Source organism: Mesoplodon bidens, assembly GCF_964165515.1.
Source record: "Mesoplodon bidens genome assembly, chromosome: 7".
Lineage (NCBI taxonomy): Eukaryota > Metazoa > Chordata > Mammalia > Artiodactyla > Ziphiidae > Mesoplodon > Mesoplodon bidens.
The window spans coordinates 70352635-70373297 of NC_138164.1; the positions used below are offsets into that span (position 1 = coordinate 70352635).

Below are 20663 nucleotides of genomic sequence, written 5' to 3' on the forward strand. Positions count from 1 at the left end.
CCGCATAAGCAGCGATGGACGTGTTTTTTTTGTTTTTTTGTTTTTTCGTTTTTCCCCAAGGCCAATACTATTATCTTGGATGTGCATTCTAGAACTCACTTCTGGACACTATAATTTTCCATTTTCTTACATATTATTATGGTTATATTAATTCTACAGATCCGAATGGAATGAAAACTTATTTGAGAAGGGACAGGAGCTGTTTTTTATTCCTGCTGAGGAATAACATAATGACAAAGTCCTGTTAGTACACAGCACCCCCAAATAACAGGAGTTTGGCAAAGAGCCTTGGGAGGAACTCAAGTCATGGCCGTGTATTATAGCAGCCGGGAACCACACTGCTGATTTCCACGTAACACAGCAACTATCTCCAAGGGCAAGATCCCAGCTCCCAGATACTTAATAGCCCTCAGGCACGTTCTGTACCACATATGGGTCCCTAGGCAACTCTAAAACATGCACTTTCCTTCTTTCTGCTTTATCAAGGAGTCTAATGTTTACTATCATTAGCCTCTATCTTTTATTTTACAATATTTCACAGGATAACTTTAGTTAATTTAAGGGATAAAGATGCTATCCAAAAATTCTCAAAACAGACTTAGTTTTAATGGATACATATTCATACACACACACTCTTGTTTCTGTGATAGCTTACATGGGCATATAGTACATACACATCTGTATATTTCAAATATTAGACATTTTATAGATGTATATATAAATGAATACAGATATATATATATATATACATAGAGCAGCATTTTCGAGTACCTATCAGAAGTAAAGGCAATATACCTTATAGAGAGAAAAAACATTATAAGAACAGCTAGTAATTTCTAGGAGAGAAAAGAATAATATAGAACTTTAATTTTTGTATGTGTATATGTATATGCATGTATATATATATAATTATATACACATGAAAATATGTTAATACATGCAAGTAGATATTATAGAGATATTTAAATATGTACCTCTATATTAATATAGAGATATTTAAATATATATCTCTATATTAATATAGAGATATTTAAATATAGAGATATATTTAAATATCTCTATATTAATAGATATTTAAATATATATATATGCACACGTGTATATACAGACACATTAAAAATTATTCAACATAATATATTTGAAAGGGCACGGGAGTGGAATGAAGAGAGATTGATCAATCTAGTATAGCACATTTTTAGGACTAAGATGGTAAAAGGGTGGAAGAGTCAGTTGATAGAAGAGTGTCACAACACTGAAGATCCTAAAAGATATGGTATTGGTTCTCCATTATTTGGGGAGTAACTGTTCTTAGCAAGTAATAAAGTACATGTGAATAAGAGAGAAAAATGTAGAGAAATGTGTATACAAAAGAATAATGGGAGATGGTGGCTGCCTCATTTTATTGCCTTCTCATATGTCACTGGATCTTTAATTATCAGTGCAGAGTCTATTTCAATCTTTAAAGCATTAAATGGCTATAAATTTAAGCAAGTAGGAGGCCGACTTTGTTAAAAACCAAGGAAGGGAAAAGTTTCCCTTGGTTGATGAAAAATGTACCAAGATTTTTTGAGCATAATTATTGTAATATAGTATTAGAGATTTTGGTTTGAGCAATGATGAAAAGTTTATTACATCTTAGATAAAAAGAATTGTAAAAATAAAGCATGTTTTCATATTCTACTCTGTGTAAAATCCATAAGCTAGATGTGTTTGCCTTCTCTTACTATGTAAGCCTTGAGAATTTAACACAATCAATAAAGAGATATAGGCTAAAGACATTTAAACACATGTGTTTGTTAAAGAATAGGGACTTCATAATTGTTGACTGTTTATTCAGTTTGGAATCCATGTTAACTTTAAAAAATAACTGAGTTTCCAAACAACAGTCTCCATTTCAAGGTGAACTAGTTTAATTCTAAAATGACAATATATTCTTGATTTAAGTCAAGATGCTGAAATGCATGATATTAATGCATCAAAAGCCATATATAAGGCTATGTATATGTAGCATTAAGATCTAGTGATATATACTTACAAGTACTTAAAAAAACTAATATTAAAATTGGAATGTTCTCTACACCTCTCATATCACAACATTTTACTCATGATCAATACCCACTTCTTAATTATGCTAAAATCATATTAAAATCAAGAGAGGATTTTTTTCTGCAAACACAGATTTTTCTCTTTTCAGTGAATTTTTATGAACAGAGTTCTATATTTATGACAATGATAACAGGTGCCTTTTATTTATATTTTATAGCATTTACAGGAAGTTGTTTTCCCTCTTCTGGATGGAGACAGGAAAAAATGAGCCAATTTCGTTTCTTGTACGATGCTAGTAGTTTGGGGCAAGAATAAGCTAGGAATCAAATTAAGGGACTCTGCACATCTGCTTCAGAAATATGTTACAGGGGACTACGAGTTATACTTTTTAATATAAATAACTTTATTGCTTCTATGAATAAATGAAATGTTTCATTATTTTATTCTGAGTGTAACTGTCCTCTAGCTTGCTTCCAATTGTATTCCTTTTGTTTATAAAATGAATTATTTAGTACAAACACATTTTCTTCTCCATCACTGAAAAGGTATACAGCATTATAAGAGTAAAATTAGAATAGGATACTTTAAATCGCTGCTTTCCATAGCTGAAGAAATGAATTTTTTTTTATCTTTAAAGAGATGGAAAGTATCTGATTAAAGTTCATTTTCTCTTTCTTTCTTAAAAACAAGACAAAACCCTAGGCTAGGCAGAATAGAAAAAGTTAACAATGCTTAGAAGTAATAGTGCTGCTAAAGTCTATGATGCAGAATAGTAAAATCATCTGAGGACTAGAGAAGTTGAATTTGGGGAAAAGTCACTGAAAGAAACTGAGCACAGCATCCCTTGACTTTCACAGGCCACACAGAGGTGTGAGCCCACAAACACCTGTGAAAATTACAGGATTTCATGGCCTACCATTTACCAAACAGGCGTACCCAGTCAGCAAGGAGCACTCAGCAAAGTTTCCAAACCGTGCTAGCCTTCCCCAGCGTGCTCTCAGTTTCTTCCAATACTCACGGGAAAGTCACAAGGAAAAGGCTCACCTGTGCTGGGCTGAACCAGCCATGTGGGCAGGCACAATGCTCCCCACAAGTCCCTTTGCCCTTGGTGCTCGTCTTGTGGGAGCTTTTCCGCACACTGTCCCACAAAGTGACCAGCTTGGTCCTGTTGGAAGCTGGGCCCCCAGGTCCCGAGGAGGGCATAGTCTGAGAACTGTACCCGAGCCCCTGAGGACTCCTCTGCCAGCCACAAGCGCAGTGGGCATCCCTGATCTGTGTGGGTGCGCTCCTGCCGGCATCCATGCCATCGGACCCCCGGCTGCAGCTGTGTTGCTTGGTGAGGTATGCATTCATACTGCACTGATGCCTACTTTCGCCTTTGGTCAGCTCTCCTCAGGAATGTCTCCTCCCTCACACCCCTTTCTTCCAGGCAGTTGTAAAAGTCTTTTTTTTTTTTTTTTTTTTTCTCCCGTGGTTCCCTCAGTATCTTTGACAGCTGCTATAGCAGCGCATCGTGGGAGCAGCTCCGCACAGCATTATCTGCGGGCTGGTAGCTCTTTGTCAATAGATGACTCAACTCACAGAGCAACTTGACAGTATCCCTGCTCTAGGCAGAAGCAATCAATGCTCCACACAGCTGGGCTACAGGACTGTACACTGTTACAAACCCTTTCTGGATGGAGCCCCACAGTAAAGCATACTCTTCGCAATTTGGCATTCTGGATTTTCCCTCTCTAGCTGATCCCCACGCAAAATACAGACCTCAGGAAAGAGAGCTTCTTATCAGATCAGCAGGACCCTTCTTTCCAGAAAGAATATATCTAGGCTGAAACAATATAGCATAAGCAATGTAAAATGATGGGGAGGTTAACCTGTGAAACAATTTCCAACATTTACAGGAATCACTTATTTAGAGAGAGGTTTGCCAAGACACAGACCAAATCATGAGGTAACTAAATAAGAGCATCAGTATTAACTCTAAAGAACATTGATTCATTCAGAAAAATCACTTAGATCACAGCATTATACCAGAGTGCTTTCAAATTTGGAAGTTTGGTTTAGAACCTGATTATATATTATAGTCCAAACGTATATTATTTATGCTATGAACAATTATTAATTCTTTCTGATTCAAAAGTAAAGCAATTTCCAAAGTTCAAAACTGATGGGTTGGCTTATTTTGACACAGTGTTTTTCCTTACCCCAAATTATTCTGAGGATTTCCTTTCAAATACTTTACCACAACAAATACATTCACCACAGAGAGAGTCTGCATTTTTAAAGTGAAAGACATCTAATTCTGCCATCCAGTATTTTGGTTTCCAAAGACAGAATTTTCAAATTCTTTCACTAAAAAATGAGTGAAATCTATCCAATTTAAAGCAATTGCCTTCCAAAGAGGACATGATTGTTTTAAATTTTAAATTTTAGTATGTTTGCAGAAGCCATGCATAGTATTTTCAGGAAAGGGAAAGGCTAATTACTACAGCACTTAAAATTTTTATTCTGTTTGAAACTTTCCATATCTATTGCCAAAATGCTTATCCCTATCACATATCCCTAAGGAAATAATTTTGGTTTGATTGGGAAGCAAACTGCCATCTATGCAGCACCAAACAAGTGTGATATAATCCCATGATATAGTTATTCTATTTATAGACCATCAGGTGCCATCAGACCCACTTTCACAGTGAACTAGCCAGGTGCTGGGGCAGTGTAGACCTCATTTCTGTCTGAGTCGATAAGGTTCTTGTTTCAAAAGCCATGATTACAACATATTCTACATTTCAACACTAGGACTCCCTGGATAAATCATTGTTATATATAAAAGTCCTGAAAGGAAGGAGCAGGAATTTCTCTTTTCGTGTATCTTCATGAAAGAGACCTTTCCCAAATTCTGTGCAAGGGGTTGGTATAAGTACCTTGCCTGGCACAGTAAGCATTCAAAACACCTTTGCTAAATAATAATGACCCATATGTGTCAGTTCAAAGGGCAGGCCTGGATCTTTTCCAAGCTCCTAGCCCACTGCCTGCTCAGCACATCATAGCAGGCTTATGATAAATACATTTTTGGATGGATGAATAGATGCTTGGGTGGATATCTAATAGAAGCAAAGAGTAGAAGAATGACGGAGTTGACTAACGTTTTTTGAAAATAATATTTGATTCAGCAGTGCTCCAGAAACAAACTATTTTTTAAGGTTGGCTTTAGTGCTGATTTTGAGATATTAAGGAAATTTGCCACAAAAACTTGAAGACTTGAACTGTTGGGTAGGTGTAACAATGGCATTAATGGTATTTCTTTCTGAAAGAGGAACAAGGAATCACTATCAATACTTACAAACATAAAATTGAGGCAAATAGATCATCATGTGATATGCAGTGAGCAGAAAATTATCTCCCTTTCTTTTTCTCTTCTTCTTCTTCCTTCCTCCCTCCCTCGCCCCTCCTCATTATTTTATGCTGAATCAAGGGATAATGGCTGAATGACCTTCTGGGTCAAATAAAGCCCTAGAGAACTTCATATTTATCTGGTGTCACCATGATGCATGGATGTACAGTAGCACTTGATGTGAGATGGCAATCCACCACCCTCCACATGAGAATGTAAGGAAGTGATAAGTTTGGCTCTCTCCAATCTTATCTAACCATAGATGCTTCTCCAGTTTTTCAGGCAGATTTCATTGCTCAGAGGCCCATTGAATCTTCAGGGAATACATGCCCTGTTCTCATCCATTTGCCTCTCAAGTATAAGAATCAATCTGTGCAGGAGTCAATGTGAATTTGTTATAATTTTGTAATGACATGTGAAGCTTGCAGCAAGACAGAAAATTTCCTGGCTGGGCACTACTCAAAGATATTATGAATCTTCATAGGGACCTAAATCTGTTATGAATGAGTTCTTTGGAATCAGCTATTTCTTCCCATCACAAAGACAAGAGAATTGCTGTTTTAATAACCTTTGCATGTCATTTCTATATAGAAAAATAAATATTACATATTGCCTAACTAATGTGACTTTCCTCCAAAGATCTTAAAGACCACAGCAAACTTTCCTTAAACGTACTTCAAAACTATTGAAATTGTACTTTCCCTTTAACACGTATAAAATAATTCTAGCCTCCTCTCTCCCCCTCCCCCCCAGTTATTTTTTTCTTTTCAAAAATGACGTTTGGCTTTCCAAGTCTGTGGACAGACCACTTAAAACAGATAAATATGTCCAGCTAGCCCACTGTATTATGAAACAGACCTACTAATTAAAGATAATTCAATTTGATCAACTGTAATTGGTCAACTGTAATGACCATAGGATGACATGAAAGTCTGGCAAAACAAGAATTAGTGGTGCACAAGTCCATATCTTACTTATCATTGTGAGTTAACATGGGCATATGGCGCACAGAGCAATGCCTAGATGAGATACATCTTATTGACCTCTCTTTGACCTGGTAGTGCCTCCATAGAACAACCACTAGAAGGTTTTTGTTTATTTTATTTAAAATTTGTTTTTATTGAATGAAAGATTCTTTAAATTCTATAGTGCTTTACCATTTTCAAAAGTTTCACACACATGATTTCATATAATCCCATTTTAAACCAAGGGCTTAAAACTAAAATCCTGGCTTGATTTGTTTAATAAAAAATAAATATCAAAGATGAATTTCTTAATAAATTGTACTGCACTAAAACACTATGCAGATTCTTTTCCAGATAAAATTTCCTTCAGGCACTCTATGCATATGAGAAATGAAAATATTAATTATGAAAGAAGAGCTAAGTGCTTGCTAAAGGATGGCTGGGTAGCAAAAAAGCCCTTTAGCAGCCACAAGTAATGTGTTAAATAATCATAAAATGGTATAAAGTATTAGACACAATTTCTCTTGATTTGAAAAGTATGTACAGTGAATTCCTGTGACTGCAAAGACCAGAGATGTTACAAATGCTAACAAATTAATATTCTTCTACATCTAAAACCTTCAGCCCAGGCAATCTCCAGAACTAAGCACAATTACCTTCTAAAGTAAGAGAGAACCCAGAATAGTTAAGGTAATTTAGGTTCTAAAATTATTTCCAAAATACTAATACCAGTTTAATCATAAATCTTATGAGGCAAAAGTAAGCATGAATTAACAGTGTGCAAGGACACATCCCTATTGCTATAGAGATTTAACTTGGACAGAGGATTTAATAGGGAGTAGAAAAAAATTTTTAAAGGTCCAAAATTCTCACTAATATACTTGGATTTGGGTGGTTGCTGGTGGGGAGGGGATTAATCTGAATTGAAAAGGCCAAATTGTCAAATGGTTTTCAGGAAATGCATATTTATTCTATTCTAACCAACTTTGTAACACTATTAGAGAAATAAGAACACAGGTTATATGACATTTCTTAGAGAATCTGAAAGGAATATTGATAAAAAGTAATAATCATTTATAATTTACATATTTTAACAATTTAACCTAAATGATGAACCACAGTATTACAAGAAAGTTGTTCTCAGCCTTCCAGATTAAAGTAATGTCACGTCTCCTGTGACTCTTTCCAGATCCACCTGGAATATTCAGTTATACTCTACAGTATTTGTCTAAGTATCTTCTACTTTTGTCTATTCCTCTCAATCACCATGATGACCATCCTAGTCTAAGCTACCATTCACTTCTCTGTAAAACTTGTGAAACAGCTTCATAACTGGCCTCTGGCACCACCTTTACTCCAATTCATGCTCATGTAGGGGCCAGAGTGACTTCTAAAGTGAGACTCTGATTAGGTTCTACCCTGCTTGATAACTGTCAATAAAGTCTCATTTTCTGGGAATCTTTATCCCCACAGAGAATACAATCTTTAAAGTGGCTTGCATGGTCCTTAATCCTGCCCTGTGCGACCCAGCCTCTACTGCTTTCCCCAGTCTCACCCATCCCTCACTCCCTTGTTTAACCCTCCAACTATCGTGTTCTCTTTCCCTCTTCACACCTCCACATAATTCATTCATACTCACACTTCTGTAGGGTGCATCAAGATACAACCTCCCAAAAGCCATCGCAAGGAAACACAGAATACAATCTAAAAAGAGTGGGCTCATTATGAAACACAGCTCCAAAACAAGTCTACCAGAGCTGACTTCCTACCAGATTGCCATCCCAAAGCCTCTTCTATTCAGAAATTCTGGAGTCCTCCCTGCGTTCCAGATCTCTACTCAAATGTCACCTTTTAAGAGAGCATTCCCTGGACACTGTCCCACCCCCTTCCAGAACAGATTAAGTCATCCTCCCATTAAACACTCATTTAGCACCTGTGCTCCTCTATTATAATACTTATGACAACTGCAATTAGAACAAGAATTGCACTATTACTTGTTTTGTGCCATTCTCCTCAAACAGAATGTAAGTAACAGCCATTAGGGAAGGGAGATGGCTCTTTTTTTGCATTTGCATCCTCTGAACCAAGCACAAAAGGCATTTAGTGTTTATTAAAATAAATTAAGCAAGAAAGAAGATAAAAGTGTTCTTCAGTGGTTATTCCAACATAGGTATCTGGGTCTATGTTCTACATCTTAGTGTAAAATGAACAAATAAGCATTTTGAATTTAAACACAAAATAGCAATGTGTTCTTAAGGTCATTATGTAAAACATTTCAGTGGCTGAGTGGTGTAAGTGTATGAATTTATCTTTTTGAAGAAATTTGCTAGTGGTCTTATAATACTAAAACATAGGAATGGCTTCTGTTTATTTTAGCCAGATCTTCATTCATAAAAGCTGCCTTCCTGACAGCTGTGTTTTTCTCTCAAGTGTTTTCAGACTGTTCTCCCTTTATAGCTTAGATGGTACAAAATGGGGAGTGGTTCCCCAAGTCAGAAGCCAGTCAGTTGTAAAGCAGGGAGAGAATCCCAAACTTCAGCCACCAAAGTCACATTCCTCTTAAAATGATATAGTCCAAAAGGTGTACTGATTTCACAGTATATTACAAGTATGTATTAGGGAGCAGAAAGGCACGGTGACATCTCCTTTTCCTCTCCACCAAGTTAGAAAGTTAAAATATTAAACAGCATAATTATCCATAATAGTCATCCCCTTTAGTTCCTTTTTAAAAATTGTGGTTAAAAAATACATAATGTTAGATCTACCCTCTAAATGAAGGTTTGAGTGTACAGTACAATATTGTTAACTATAAAGCACAATGTTGCATAGCAGATCTCTAGAACTGTTCCATCTTGCATGACTAAAATTCTATTCCCATTGCACGGTGACTCTTTATTTCCCTCCTCCCAGCCCCTGCTAACCACCACTCTACTTCCTGCTTTTATGAATTTCACTACTTTTGCATACCTCATATAGTATAAATGGAATCATGAAGTATTTGTCTTTCTGTGACTGGCTTATTTCATTTCATATAATGTCCTCAAGGTTCATCCATATTATAGCACATGACTGGATTTCTTCTTTCTATGGCTGAATAATATTCCACTGTATGTATATACCACATTTTCTTTATCTATTAATCTTTCAGTGGAGAATTAGGCTGCTTCCACCTCTTGGCTAATGTGAATAATGCCTCAGTGAACACAGGAGTGCAAATATCTCTTTAAGAACCCAATTTCAATTCATCTGGATAAATACCCAGAAGTAGGGTTGTTGGATCATATGGTACTTTTATTTTTAATTTTTTGAGGAACCTCCATACTGTTTTCCTCAGCAGCTGAGCCATTTTACATTCCCACTTACCACCAACAGTGCACATGGTTCCAATTTTCTCCATATTCTCACTAATACATTTTCTAGGTTTTGTTGTTGTTGTTGTCATTGTTTTTGATATTGGTCATACTAACAGATGTGAGCTTCGTCTTCCCTTCTCAAAATTGTTTTATCTATCCAGAGTGTTTTGTGTTTCCATAAGAATTTTAGGATTTTTTTTTTTCTATTTCTGTAAAGAATGTCATTGGGACATTTGCAGGGATCGCACTGAATCTGTAGATCACTTTGAGTGGTATATTTTAAAATGCTGTCTTCCAATCTTTGAACATTTGTGTCTTTTTTTTCATGTCTTTCATCAATGTTTTGTAGTTTACAGTGTACAGGTCTTTCACTCCCTTGGTTAAGTTTATTCCTATTTTATTATTTTTGTTATTGTAAATGAGTTTGTTTTCTTAATTTTCTATTGAAATTGTTCATTGTTAGTATGTAGAAAGACAACTAATTTTTGTATATTGATTTTGCATACTGCAACTTTGCTGAATTCATTTATTAGTTCTAACAGTATTTTTGTATGTGTGTGTGTGCATGTATGTGTGGAATATTTAGGGCTTTTTAAACATGAAATAATGTTTTTCTGTGAACAGAGATCATTTTACTTCTCCCTTTCTGATTTGTAAGATGTTTATTTGTTTTCCTTGACTACTTGCTCTGGTTAGAACTTGCAATACAACATTGAATAGAAATGGTGACAGTGGGCATCTTTATCTTGTTCCTGATCCTATAGAAAAGCTTTCAGTTTTTCACCATTGAGTATGATGTTAGCTATAGGCCTTTCATCTATAACCTTTATTAGGTTAAAGTCATTTCCCTCTACTCCTAGTTTGTTGAGTATTTTTATCATGAAAGAATGTTGAGATCTGTCAGTGTGTCTCTGCATCTGTTGAGATGATCACTGATGTTTATCCTTTGTTCTGCTAATGTGATCACATTGATTGTTTTTCATATGTTGAACCATCTTTGCATCCCAAGGATAAATCACACTTGGTCATGGTGTGTGATCTTTTTAATGTGTTGTTGAATTCAGTTTGCTATTTTGTGAAGGATTTTGCATTCATTCATTAGGAATATTGGCCTGAAGTTTTTTTGTTGTGTCTTTTCCTGGCTTTGGCATCATATTAATGTGGGCTTATGAGAAGTATTTCTGAATTTTCAATTTTTTGGAAGAGTTTGAGAAGGATTGGCATTTTTTCCTGTTAAATGTTTGGTAGATTTCACCAGTGAAGCCATCTGGTCCTGAGTTTTTTCATTTTGGAAGGTTTTTGATTATTGATTTAATCTCCTTACTATTTATAGGTCCGTTCAGATTTTTTATTTCTTCATGATTCAGTCTTTTTAGGTTGTAGGTCTTTGTAGGTAAATTCTAAGAATTTACCCATTTCTTCTAAGTTATCCAACTTGTTGGTATATAATTGTACATAGTAGTCCCAATCTTTTTAATTTCTGTGGCATCAAATGTAACTCTCCTCTTTCATTCTTTATTTTATTCATTTGAGTCTTTTCTTTTTTCCTTAGTTAATGTAGCTAAAGGTTTGTCAATTTTGTTTATCTTTTTAAAAATAGCTCTTAATTTTGTTGTTTTTTTCTATTGTTTCTCTATTCTCTACTTCATTTACTTCTGTCCTAATCTTAACTATTTTCTTCCTTCTGCTAACTTTGGATTTAGTTTGTTCTTCTTTTTCTAGTTCCTTGAGGTGTAAAGTTAGTTTGTTTATTTCAGACCTTTTCTCTTATTTAAATATAGTCATTTACCACTATAAACTACCCTCTTAGTACTGCATTTGCCTCATTCCACAAGTTTTGGTATGTTGTGTTTTGTTTTTGTTTCTCAAGATATTTTTAAATTTCTCATTTGCTTTGTTTTTTGACCCACTGATTGTTCAAGAATGTGTTGTTTAATTTCCAAATATTTGTGAATTTTCTAGTTTTCCTTCTGCCACTGATTTTTAGTTTCATTCCATGTGTTTGGAAATATACTTGGTATGATTTCCATCTTCTTAAAACTGCTAAGCCTTATTTTGTAAACTAACATGATCTATCCTGTAGAATGTTCCTTGAACGCTTGAGAAGAATGTGTATCCTGCTGCTATCGGGTGGAATGCTCTGTATATGTTTGTTAGGTTCTTTTGAACTGTAGTATTGTTTGACTCCTCTGTTTCCTTATTGATCTTCCGTCTGGGTGTTCTATCTGTTGTTGAAAGTGGGGCGTTGAAATCCTCTAGTACTGTGTTGCTGTTCATTTCTCCCTTCAGTTCTGTCAATGTTTGCTTCATATACAGACTATCTCTGACTTGCAATGGTTCAATTTATAATTTTTCTACTTTACTATGATGTAAAAGTGATACACATTAGTAGGAACTGTACTTCAAATTTTGATTTTTGATCTTTCACAGGCTAGTGATATGCAGTATGATACTTGGCCATAGGAGCAATCCACAGCTCCCAGTCAGTCGTGTGATCACAAGGGTAAATAACTAATACACTTACAAACATTCTGTACCCATCAACCATTCTGTTTTTCACGTTCAGTACAGTATTCGATAAATCACATGAGATATTCAACACTTTGTTATAAAATAGGCTTTGTGTTAGATGATTTTGTCCAACTGTAGGCTAATGTAAATGTTTTCAGCATGTTTAAGGTAGGCTAGGCTAAGCCATGATGTTTGGTAGGTGAAGTATATTAAATGCATTTTTGGCTGATGACATTTTCTACATATTTTAATTCCACTGTAAGTCAAGGAAGATTTGTATTAGGATGCTCTGATGTTGCATATATATTTATAATTATTATATCTTCTTGGTGAATTGACCCTTTTATGAATATATAATGTCTCTCTTGACAGTTTCTGACTTACTCTATTTTGCCTGACATAAGTATGGTTACCCCTGCTTGCTTTTGGTTACCATTTGCCTGGAATATCTTTTTCCATCCTTTTACTTTCAGCCCATATGTGTCCTTAAGTCTAAAGTGACTCTCTTATAGACAGTGCATAGTTTAATCTTTTTTTTTTCAGCCACTCTATGTCTTTGGACTGTGAAGTTTAACCCATTTACATTTAAAATAATTACTGATAGGGAAGGACTAACTATTGTCATTTTGTTAATTGTTTTCTGTCTGTCTTGTAGCTTTCCTGTACCTCTTTTCTACTCTTGCTATCTTCCTTTGTGTTTCATTGACTTTTTTTTTTCTTTTTGTAGTGACATGATTTGATTCCTTTTTCATTTTCTTTTGTGTATCTTCTATAGGTATTTTCCCTGTGGTTACCATGTGGCTTACATAAAATATCTTACAGTTATAACAATCTATTTTAACCTGATAAGCTGATAACAATTTAACTTCAAGTGTATATAAATATTCTACATTTTTACTTCTCTCCCACACTTTGTCATCGATGTCACAAATTACATCTTTTTGTAGTGTGTATCCATTAACATATTTTTGTACTCATAGTTATTTTTTATACTCTTGTCTTTACCTTCTTTAGTTCTTAATACAGTAACTACAGCACTTTTCACTGAGCTTATTGCATATAAGACAACAATGTGCTCTTGTCCAAGCCTTAATAAACTTGAAAGTCAATTTAAATAAAGTATATTGATTTAAATGGGTGGGGGGGAAATCTTGGCTTTTGATCAGACTCTTGGGAGTCTAACATGTGTAACATTCTGAGTGTGTTATTTCCAAGTGCTGGTCTCATTCTTCCAATGCTAGATGCTCTACTGACTCTTTCCTGGTTTCTAGGATCAGGCAAAGTAGTGTAGGAGAGTGTGGAGTTCCTAGGCAGGGCATAGGCATGTGCCATCCCCTGTGCTGAGTTTCATGAGAGAGGAAATGTATGAAAAATAAAATGTGCAAAACTAATATTATGGTATTGACTCATGACTGAAAAAGAGAGAGAGAGAGGAAGGGGAGGAAGAAGGAAGGGAGGAAGGAAGTGAGGAAGAAAGGAAGAGAGGAAGGAAGGAAGGAAGGAAGGAAGGGAGGAAGGGAGGACAAAAAGAAGAAAGCAAAGGAGGGAGGAAGCAGTCACAAACTGAGGAAATAAATCTCAGAAAAGGTAAAACACAAGAGTCAGGTGGAATGATGCTATGCACAGAACCAAACTGGAACAAATATAAAATGGACCTTCCTCTGACTGTAGGACAGTGTGACACATACCACTGAGATCCTCTTGAAGCAATCTACCTGGATTTTGGGGGCTGTGACACTCAGAATTTGAGAAAGAACGATAAACTGGAATCAGCCTTTCTTTGGTCTAAGTTTTACATGCTCTTATTTTTCTGATGAATGATTTATAATAGATATTTTCTAAATTTATCAAAAGGTTAAAAAAACTTCTCAGTTAAAAATAAACCAGATTCTGACTTGTCAGAGGTAATTTATCTGTGGATTGGCCTAAAGGCAGAGGTATGGATTAATAGAAATGACAGGCCCTCTTCCAGCTCAATGATCTCCTCTCCTTAGAGACTTGACATTTCAGTAAAGTTTTACCTAATTGGCTTTGCTTTGGCCTGTACATTTCAAATTCACATTTAATTAATCATTCCCTCCTCTGTGATTCCACATTATTTTGCTCTTGTGTCTTTTCACTTTGTTCAATAAATATTTATTGAGTTCCTATGCTGTACCAGGAAATATGCTAGGGATAAATTAGCGAACTATAGCTAACAATTTAGCAGGGCAGAACTCCTTGAATAAACAAGTGTGCTGAGTGATGAAAGGGAGACATACAGTGACAGCATGTGGGATCTTCCCTGCTATTGAAGTCATTCCATTATGGTGAGTTTTATAATTATATGTGGGCATGTTTGCCTTTGCTACTAGATTATAAGCTTCTCAAGAGCAAGGACCATCTTTTATTTGTAAACTCACACCCTCCTTGTCATTGCCTCACAATATAATTATTATTGTTCAGTAAATATTTGTTGAATTAAACTTGGAAAATATGGGACTTGGGTTTAGGAAATGTGCTCTAGTTCCAGCTCTGCCACTAACTAGCTATCTCATCTTGGACAATTTATTGAAACTTGTTAAGTTTTAATGACCCCATTTGTGAAATTAAGGGGGTGGACTAAAGTGTCTATGCATCAATATTTAGTGGTTGCTGAAAAACAAGCAGAGCTGGTGAGTGATGACCTGTCAACAACTCTAGGTTTAATCATAATGCCTCCCAATTGACTATAGAAATACAGATTTAATATATTATTATTGTAAACATGTAGGTTTATTATTATTTTTAATACATAGCAAGATGATTAAAGGGTATGGCATGGTGAATTTTTTGGCTTATTTTCTCAATTTCACACTCTTTCAATAAGATTTTGCCAAATAGGGAGATAGTATGATATAGTGGCTAGAAGCATGGCCTCTGAAGTCACAGCTGAGCACGTTTTCATTGCTGCATAAATATCTGAAGTCTGCTGGAACTTCCCCCTGATTTTGAACATTTTCTATATTTTTACATAATGTGATAAAGTTTTGTACAACATTTATGTACTTCTTTTCTCTCATTCATAGTAGACAAAGCATGAGTTCTAGAATCAGACTTTTGAGTAAACGTCCCAACTCTGATCATTATTAGCTTAGGACTTGAGCAAGTTACTTAACCTGTGTCCCAGTCTCCTCATCTAAAGAATAAGATTGATAATATCAATAGTTCCTATCTCATAGGATTGATGTGAGAATAAGATGGATTAATTTCTGTAAAGTACTTAGTACAGTGCCTGGCACATAATAATATACAACAAGCTTTATCTATCCTCCTCCTCATCATCATCATTATCATTGTCCCCCTCCCTACTCCAATTATAATAAGTAGTAGATACTGACATTTAGCCCAGCAGGCCTAAATGAGTACTCACGGTCAGGTGTCAAAGAACTTCACCCCAAAGAAGCTGATCACTCATTTCTGTACACTTGGTGTACACTTGGTGTACACTTGGTGCCAAAGTGCCCACTGTGAGACCTTTTGAGCAAATCTTTATTCTAGATCTCACTCATGAGCCAACAAAGGTAACACGATACGCAAAGTATTTGTGGGTTGGGTTCTGCAGAATTGGTGTTGGGCTTAAGACACCCCACTTGGAGCCCAGGAACCAACACTGAAAATACATGTGGGAGGATTCATCTGGTACAAATTTATTAGCATGCAGTTAACGATAAAATATTTTCTTTTCTGCAGAAAGGTCACTGATTTCATTCTTGGATATGTTCTTTTGGTGTAATTTGTGCAGCAAAGATTGTATATCACTTTCTTTGCAATTTCTTAAATAATCATCAATTAACTGATATTTCTCCTTCCCTATTTTTACAATTCCCCATTGATGACAACGGTATTGCTTGCCCTCCTTTAAGTAGGTAATCTGTCATCTGTCTGGAGGGCAATAGGGAACTTATTGCCTGTATCCAATCTGCTAGGTGGCCTTTTTCAACTAGGCAGGCAGCACATCAGAAAGAGCACCTCATTCCACCTGGACCAAATTACCAGTCAACCTAAGGAGGACCTTAATATGAAAGGTCATCTCCTCTCCACTGATATGGTTACTGTGTCATGGTGGGAAGGCCCCCTTTTAGATCCAGAAAGCACAAGACTATTCAGGATAGAAATCAATCTCATTCAAGGTAGAAAAGAAAATGAATTAAAAGCGGTAAAATAAATCGTTCCAGGTTGAAGGATCCAACAGGAAGTCTCGATTATAAAGTTTCAGTGCAGGCTCTTGATGAGACCCAGTAGTATCCATGTGAGTGGCTAAGTAGGGGTTTTGCACACTTGAACATCATTTACACGTGCCATTTGCATCCTTGCCCGCTTTTCAGATATCCCCATGACTTTTCCTATCCACTGTCTTTTGGCTATTCACATCAAAGCCCCTGTTTCTTTACAAAGAATTCTACAAGGATAAATGGGAAGGACTGATATTCCTCTGTTGCCTTGGTCCAAGAAAATGTCTTCTGAAAATTGCCCAAAGGGTCTCTGAAAATTAAACTGTGCTGTTAAGCATCTGCATTCCAAATGGTTCCCCAACTAGTGAAAAATGCAACTGCTTTTGCTTTAAATTAGGCTCAGATTAAAATATGTTCTTTTATGATCTAGGGCCGTGTCAACACTTGGGTTTGGTCCATGACTGACTTGGCATTCAGTTGACAGTTTCTTCTTTGTGACATTGCTGATCTTTGCTATATCCTTCCACTGGACCAGAAAGGAGCTGGCCCCTTTTCAAAGGTAATCTAAAGCAATCACTTCTGTTTCCTAGTAACTTTGGCAGTTAATGTGTACAATTCAGTTACAGGAAAGTAAAAGGCTATTTACACTTTTCTCTTAAAGCCAAGCTCTTTGAGAATGAAGAAAGCCACATGCGAACAGCATTCACAATAAAATAAATCTGTCTCTAAACAAAAAAGGATGATAGTAACGATACCACTGTTATCTTAACGTTAAAATCCATAATACTTAATTTTACATTTCAATTCTCTGAAAGTCAGTTCTGTGAGCCTTTAGATCTCTAATCCTCATAATAATCACACATACTGGGAATTACCTTAGTCTAAGCATATAAGGTCTTAGACAATTAATTTTAAGCTTACAAGTACCTGAGGATATTACTGTCACAAATACAATGACACTTTTAAGAAGAATGGTGGGGTTCAGAGAAGATAAGCTGAGTTGTGTAAGTGAGTGTGAGTATGTTGGGGGTGAGGATGGGGTCCGGGGTGAAGAGGTGATGCCCAGAGGTATCTGCTATCACACTATCACATGGGATACTTCCACATGCCCTGCAGGCTGGCATCTCCCACAATACTGAAATATTTGTTAAACACAGTTTCCCAGAGCAACAGACTCTGGGACCTTCACAAAATCAATATTTAAATTGGAAATTATTCTCAAAATCTCCTTCCTTAAGATAATGTTAATCTTATGTTTCAGTCTCCTGTAATCTCACACAAAGTCAGGATAGAGGAAAGCTTTTGCTGTCGAAATCCTGAAATGTTTAGCTTCTATGTAAACAATGCTCATATTTTTCCACAGATAAACCCTAGTACTTCTGAGGTCTGACCTGCATTAGTGACCATACACATTATAGAAGTCTGAGGGGATGCCTCTGTGCATTCTGCTACTTCTTCCACACAACTTAATCGCTATTCTGACCCACTAGCAGATACAGAGGTGTTAATTTACCAGAGAGAAGGGACACATGACATAGTTTTCTCAGGCTCTGTTCACTTTCAAGCCAACGTTGCCTGTTGACCTTTTCAGTTCTCAAAGGCAGCAAACTATTGACATAGCTGAAACCTATTGTCCACAAGATTAAAAATCAAATACAGGAAATAATTAGGGATGGAGAATTTTGTTCATTCACTCAATAAATATTAATTGCATGCCTACTATAATCCAACACTGTGCTTGACATTTAGTTTACAGCAGGGGATAAGGTAGATATTGTCCCTGCCCTCGTGTTGATTTCATACTAAGGGGGGAGACCTTGAATAAATAACTAGATACATGATCGTTTAACTACAACTTTGATAATGGTGACAAAGGAGAAGTTCAGAGACTACGAGAATATGCAAGAGAGGCCTTAGGGGCAGCTTTCCTGAGGAAATAACATCTCAACCAAGAAAGCTGGTGTATATGAGAGTAAAATCTGTTCCACTCTTGGTCAGCTTGGCAAATCAAATCAGGATGCATTAAGTTAATTTACAATCTGAAATGAACACAGCTCCACATGAAAAAAAAAATTCATTCCAAAACGCAAATAGCTAAAATTCACAGCCCCCAAAATGTTTCCTTATTACTTAAAACTGATGCTAGCCAGAACCAAGTCATAACCTTATATTTTAAGTAAAGTCCTTTACTACAAAAAAAAAAAAAAAAAAAGAATAAAGCAAGCAAGAGGGCTTCTTCCCTGGTGGCGCAGTGGTTGAGAGTCCGCCTGCCGATGCAGGGGACACGGGTTCGTGCCCCGGTCTGGGAAGATCCCACATGCCGCAGAGCGGCTGGGCCCGTGAGCCATGGCCACTGAGCTGCGCGTCCGGAGCCTGTGCTCCGCAACGGGAGAGGCCACAACAGTGAGAGGCCCGCGTACTGCAAAAAAAAAAAAAAAAAAAAGCAAGCAAGAAAGAGAAGAAAGGAAGGAAGGAGGAAGGAACAGATGAAGAGAGGAAGGAAGGGGAAGGAGGAAGAAAGGGAGGGAGGAAAAGGTGGACAACAATTTTCACATGGGTTCAAAAACAGTACAAAGAAGTTGATACAATTGTTGGCCACTGCATTGGTAGCAACACTGTGGTGCTTGGATAAACTAAAAAAGAAACAAAAAAAGCCAAAAAACGAAGACTTCTCTTATTATGATAATAAGGATGTGACCAGGTGGGAATTACTGAAATAGCTGCTCAGTAAGAGGGTGGTACTACTGACAGATCTGAGGAAGTCTGGACCAAACATCCAAGCTGAGACACTCCTTTGAGAGCAAAATAGATATGCTGAAAATTTAGGTTTTCCAACCACTTCAAACTCTTTAAACCTGGAGTTTGCATGTCATTTCTAATTCCTTACGTTGCTAATAATGTACCTTTGACTCACAGAATACTTAAAAGCTCCCGGAGGAGAGAAAAATGGGTTTGAATCTCAGCTCCACCATCTGTCAGCTGTGGGACCTCAGACAAGTCACTTAACCTCTCTCTCAGCCTCAGTCCTCTCATCTGTGATATGAGGGTGATGCTTACCTTTTAGGATTGTTGTGAGGATTAAACGAGGTAAAGCTTGTAATGTGCTGAGGGCTCTGACTATCTGATTCATTGCAAGAGCTTAAATTTTAGGGTTCTTTGTGGTGATGGTGGCGATGATGATAATGATACAGGTGAGTATGAAGAAGCCCACTGCAATGACAGGGCTCGATTCAGACGTTTAATAACTCTGGGCCCTGGAAAGATTACCAGACTCATTAATATAATTAAAAATAAATTTTAACTCTTTTAATTAATGTTACTCATATTTATGCTACAATTAAAATAGCTTCTTTCCAGATTTTTCTGATTGAAAAATTTGGGGTGCATTTACCAATAGGGCCTCTTCTCAATTTTTAATGCCCATGCTTTGCTAGTTCCCTAAGCACATCCTGAGTTTGCCTGTCTGGTCATTCAACATTGCACACCACGAGGACTGGGAGACATTTAAAAAGAAAATCAGGGCTTCCCTGGTGGCGCAGTGGTTGAGAGTCCGCCTGCCGATGCAGGGGACACGGGTTCGTGCCCCGGTCTGGGAAGATCCCACATGCTGTGGAGCGGCTAGGCCCGTGAGCCATGGCCGCTGAGCCTGCACATCCGGAGCCTGTGCTCTGCAACGGGAGAGGCCATAGCAGTGAGAGGTCCGCGTACCGCAAAAAAAAAAAAAAAAAAAAAAAAAAAAAAAAATCAAAGAAGGTGATTTCCCTGATTAAATGCTACTGCAATCAGAGGATAGCTGTTATAGCCTCTTGGTGTAGAATTATTTGACTTCTTTAGCCCCATCTCTCCCTGTTCTCCAATCTTCTACTGCAAGTCCAGTGTCCTTTGTACTTGATTCAATTCAGTTCCTTCTAACCATTTTCAACCCTCACTTAACACCATGCTTGTCAGGCCAAAAAAGACTACCTACCAATGGAGTGACCAGAGACTCATAAAGTTTGCTCCCTTATGTTCACAGACAGTTTGATCTTATCAAGACCATTGAGGCCCAGGATAGTCACATGGATCGGCTTCGTCTCCTGGCTTCTGATTTTTGAACCATTTTCTTGTCTCTCATCACTCCCCTCCCTCTGGTGGGTTATCATCTCTAGTGCTAAGCCCTGAGTCAGCAACCATATTAAATGACCAGCACGGCTCACCAGGAGCC

At 36.8% G+C, this 20663-nt stretch overlaps 1 protein-coding gene across 6 annotated transcripts in view; it reads right to left on the reverse strand.

The window, feature by feature from the left end:
- DLG2 (discs large MAGUK scaffold protein 2) overlaps positions 1 to 20663 on the reverse strand; it is a 1231136-nt gene that overhangs the window by 822841 nt on the left and 387632 nt on the right. For 5 of the 6 annotated variants that reach the window (XR_014016293.1, XM_081239495.1, XM_081239498.1 and 2 more), the window contains exon 1: positions 3091 to 3723. The exons of the other annotated variant lie outside the window; for it this stretch is intronic. Coding sequence is in view for 4 of the 5 variants with exons in the window: in XM_081239495.1 (XP_081095621.1) it covers positions 3091 to 3399 (309 nt within the window). In the remaining variant the exon portion in view is untranslated. Of the gene's footprint in view, positions 1 to 3090; positions 3724 to 20663 lie in introns of those variants that run through there. 6 annotated transcript variants of the gene reach the window in all.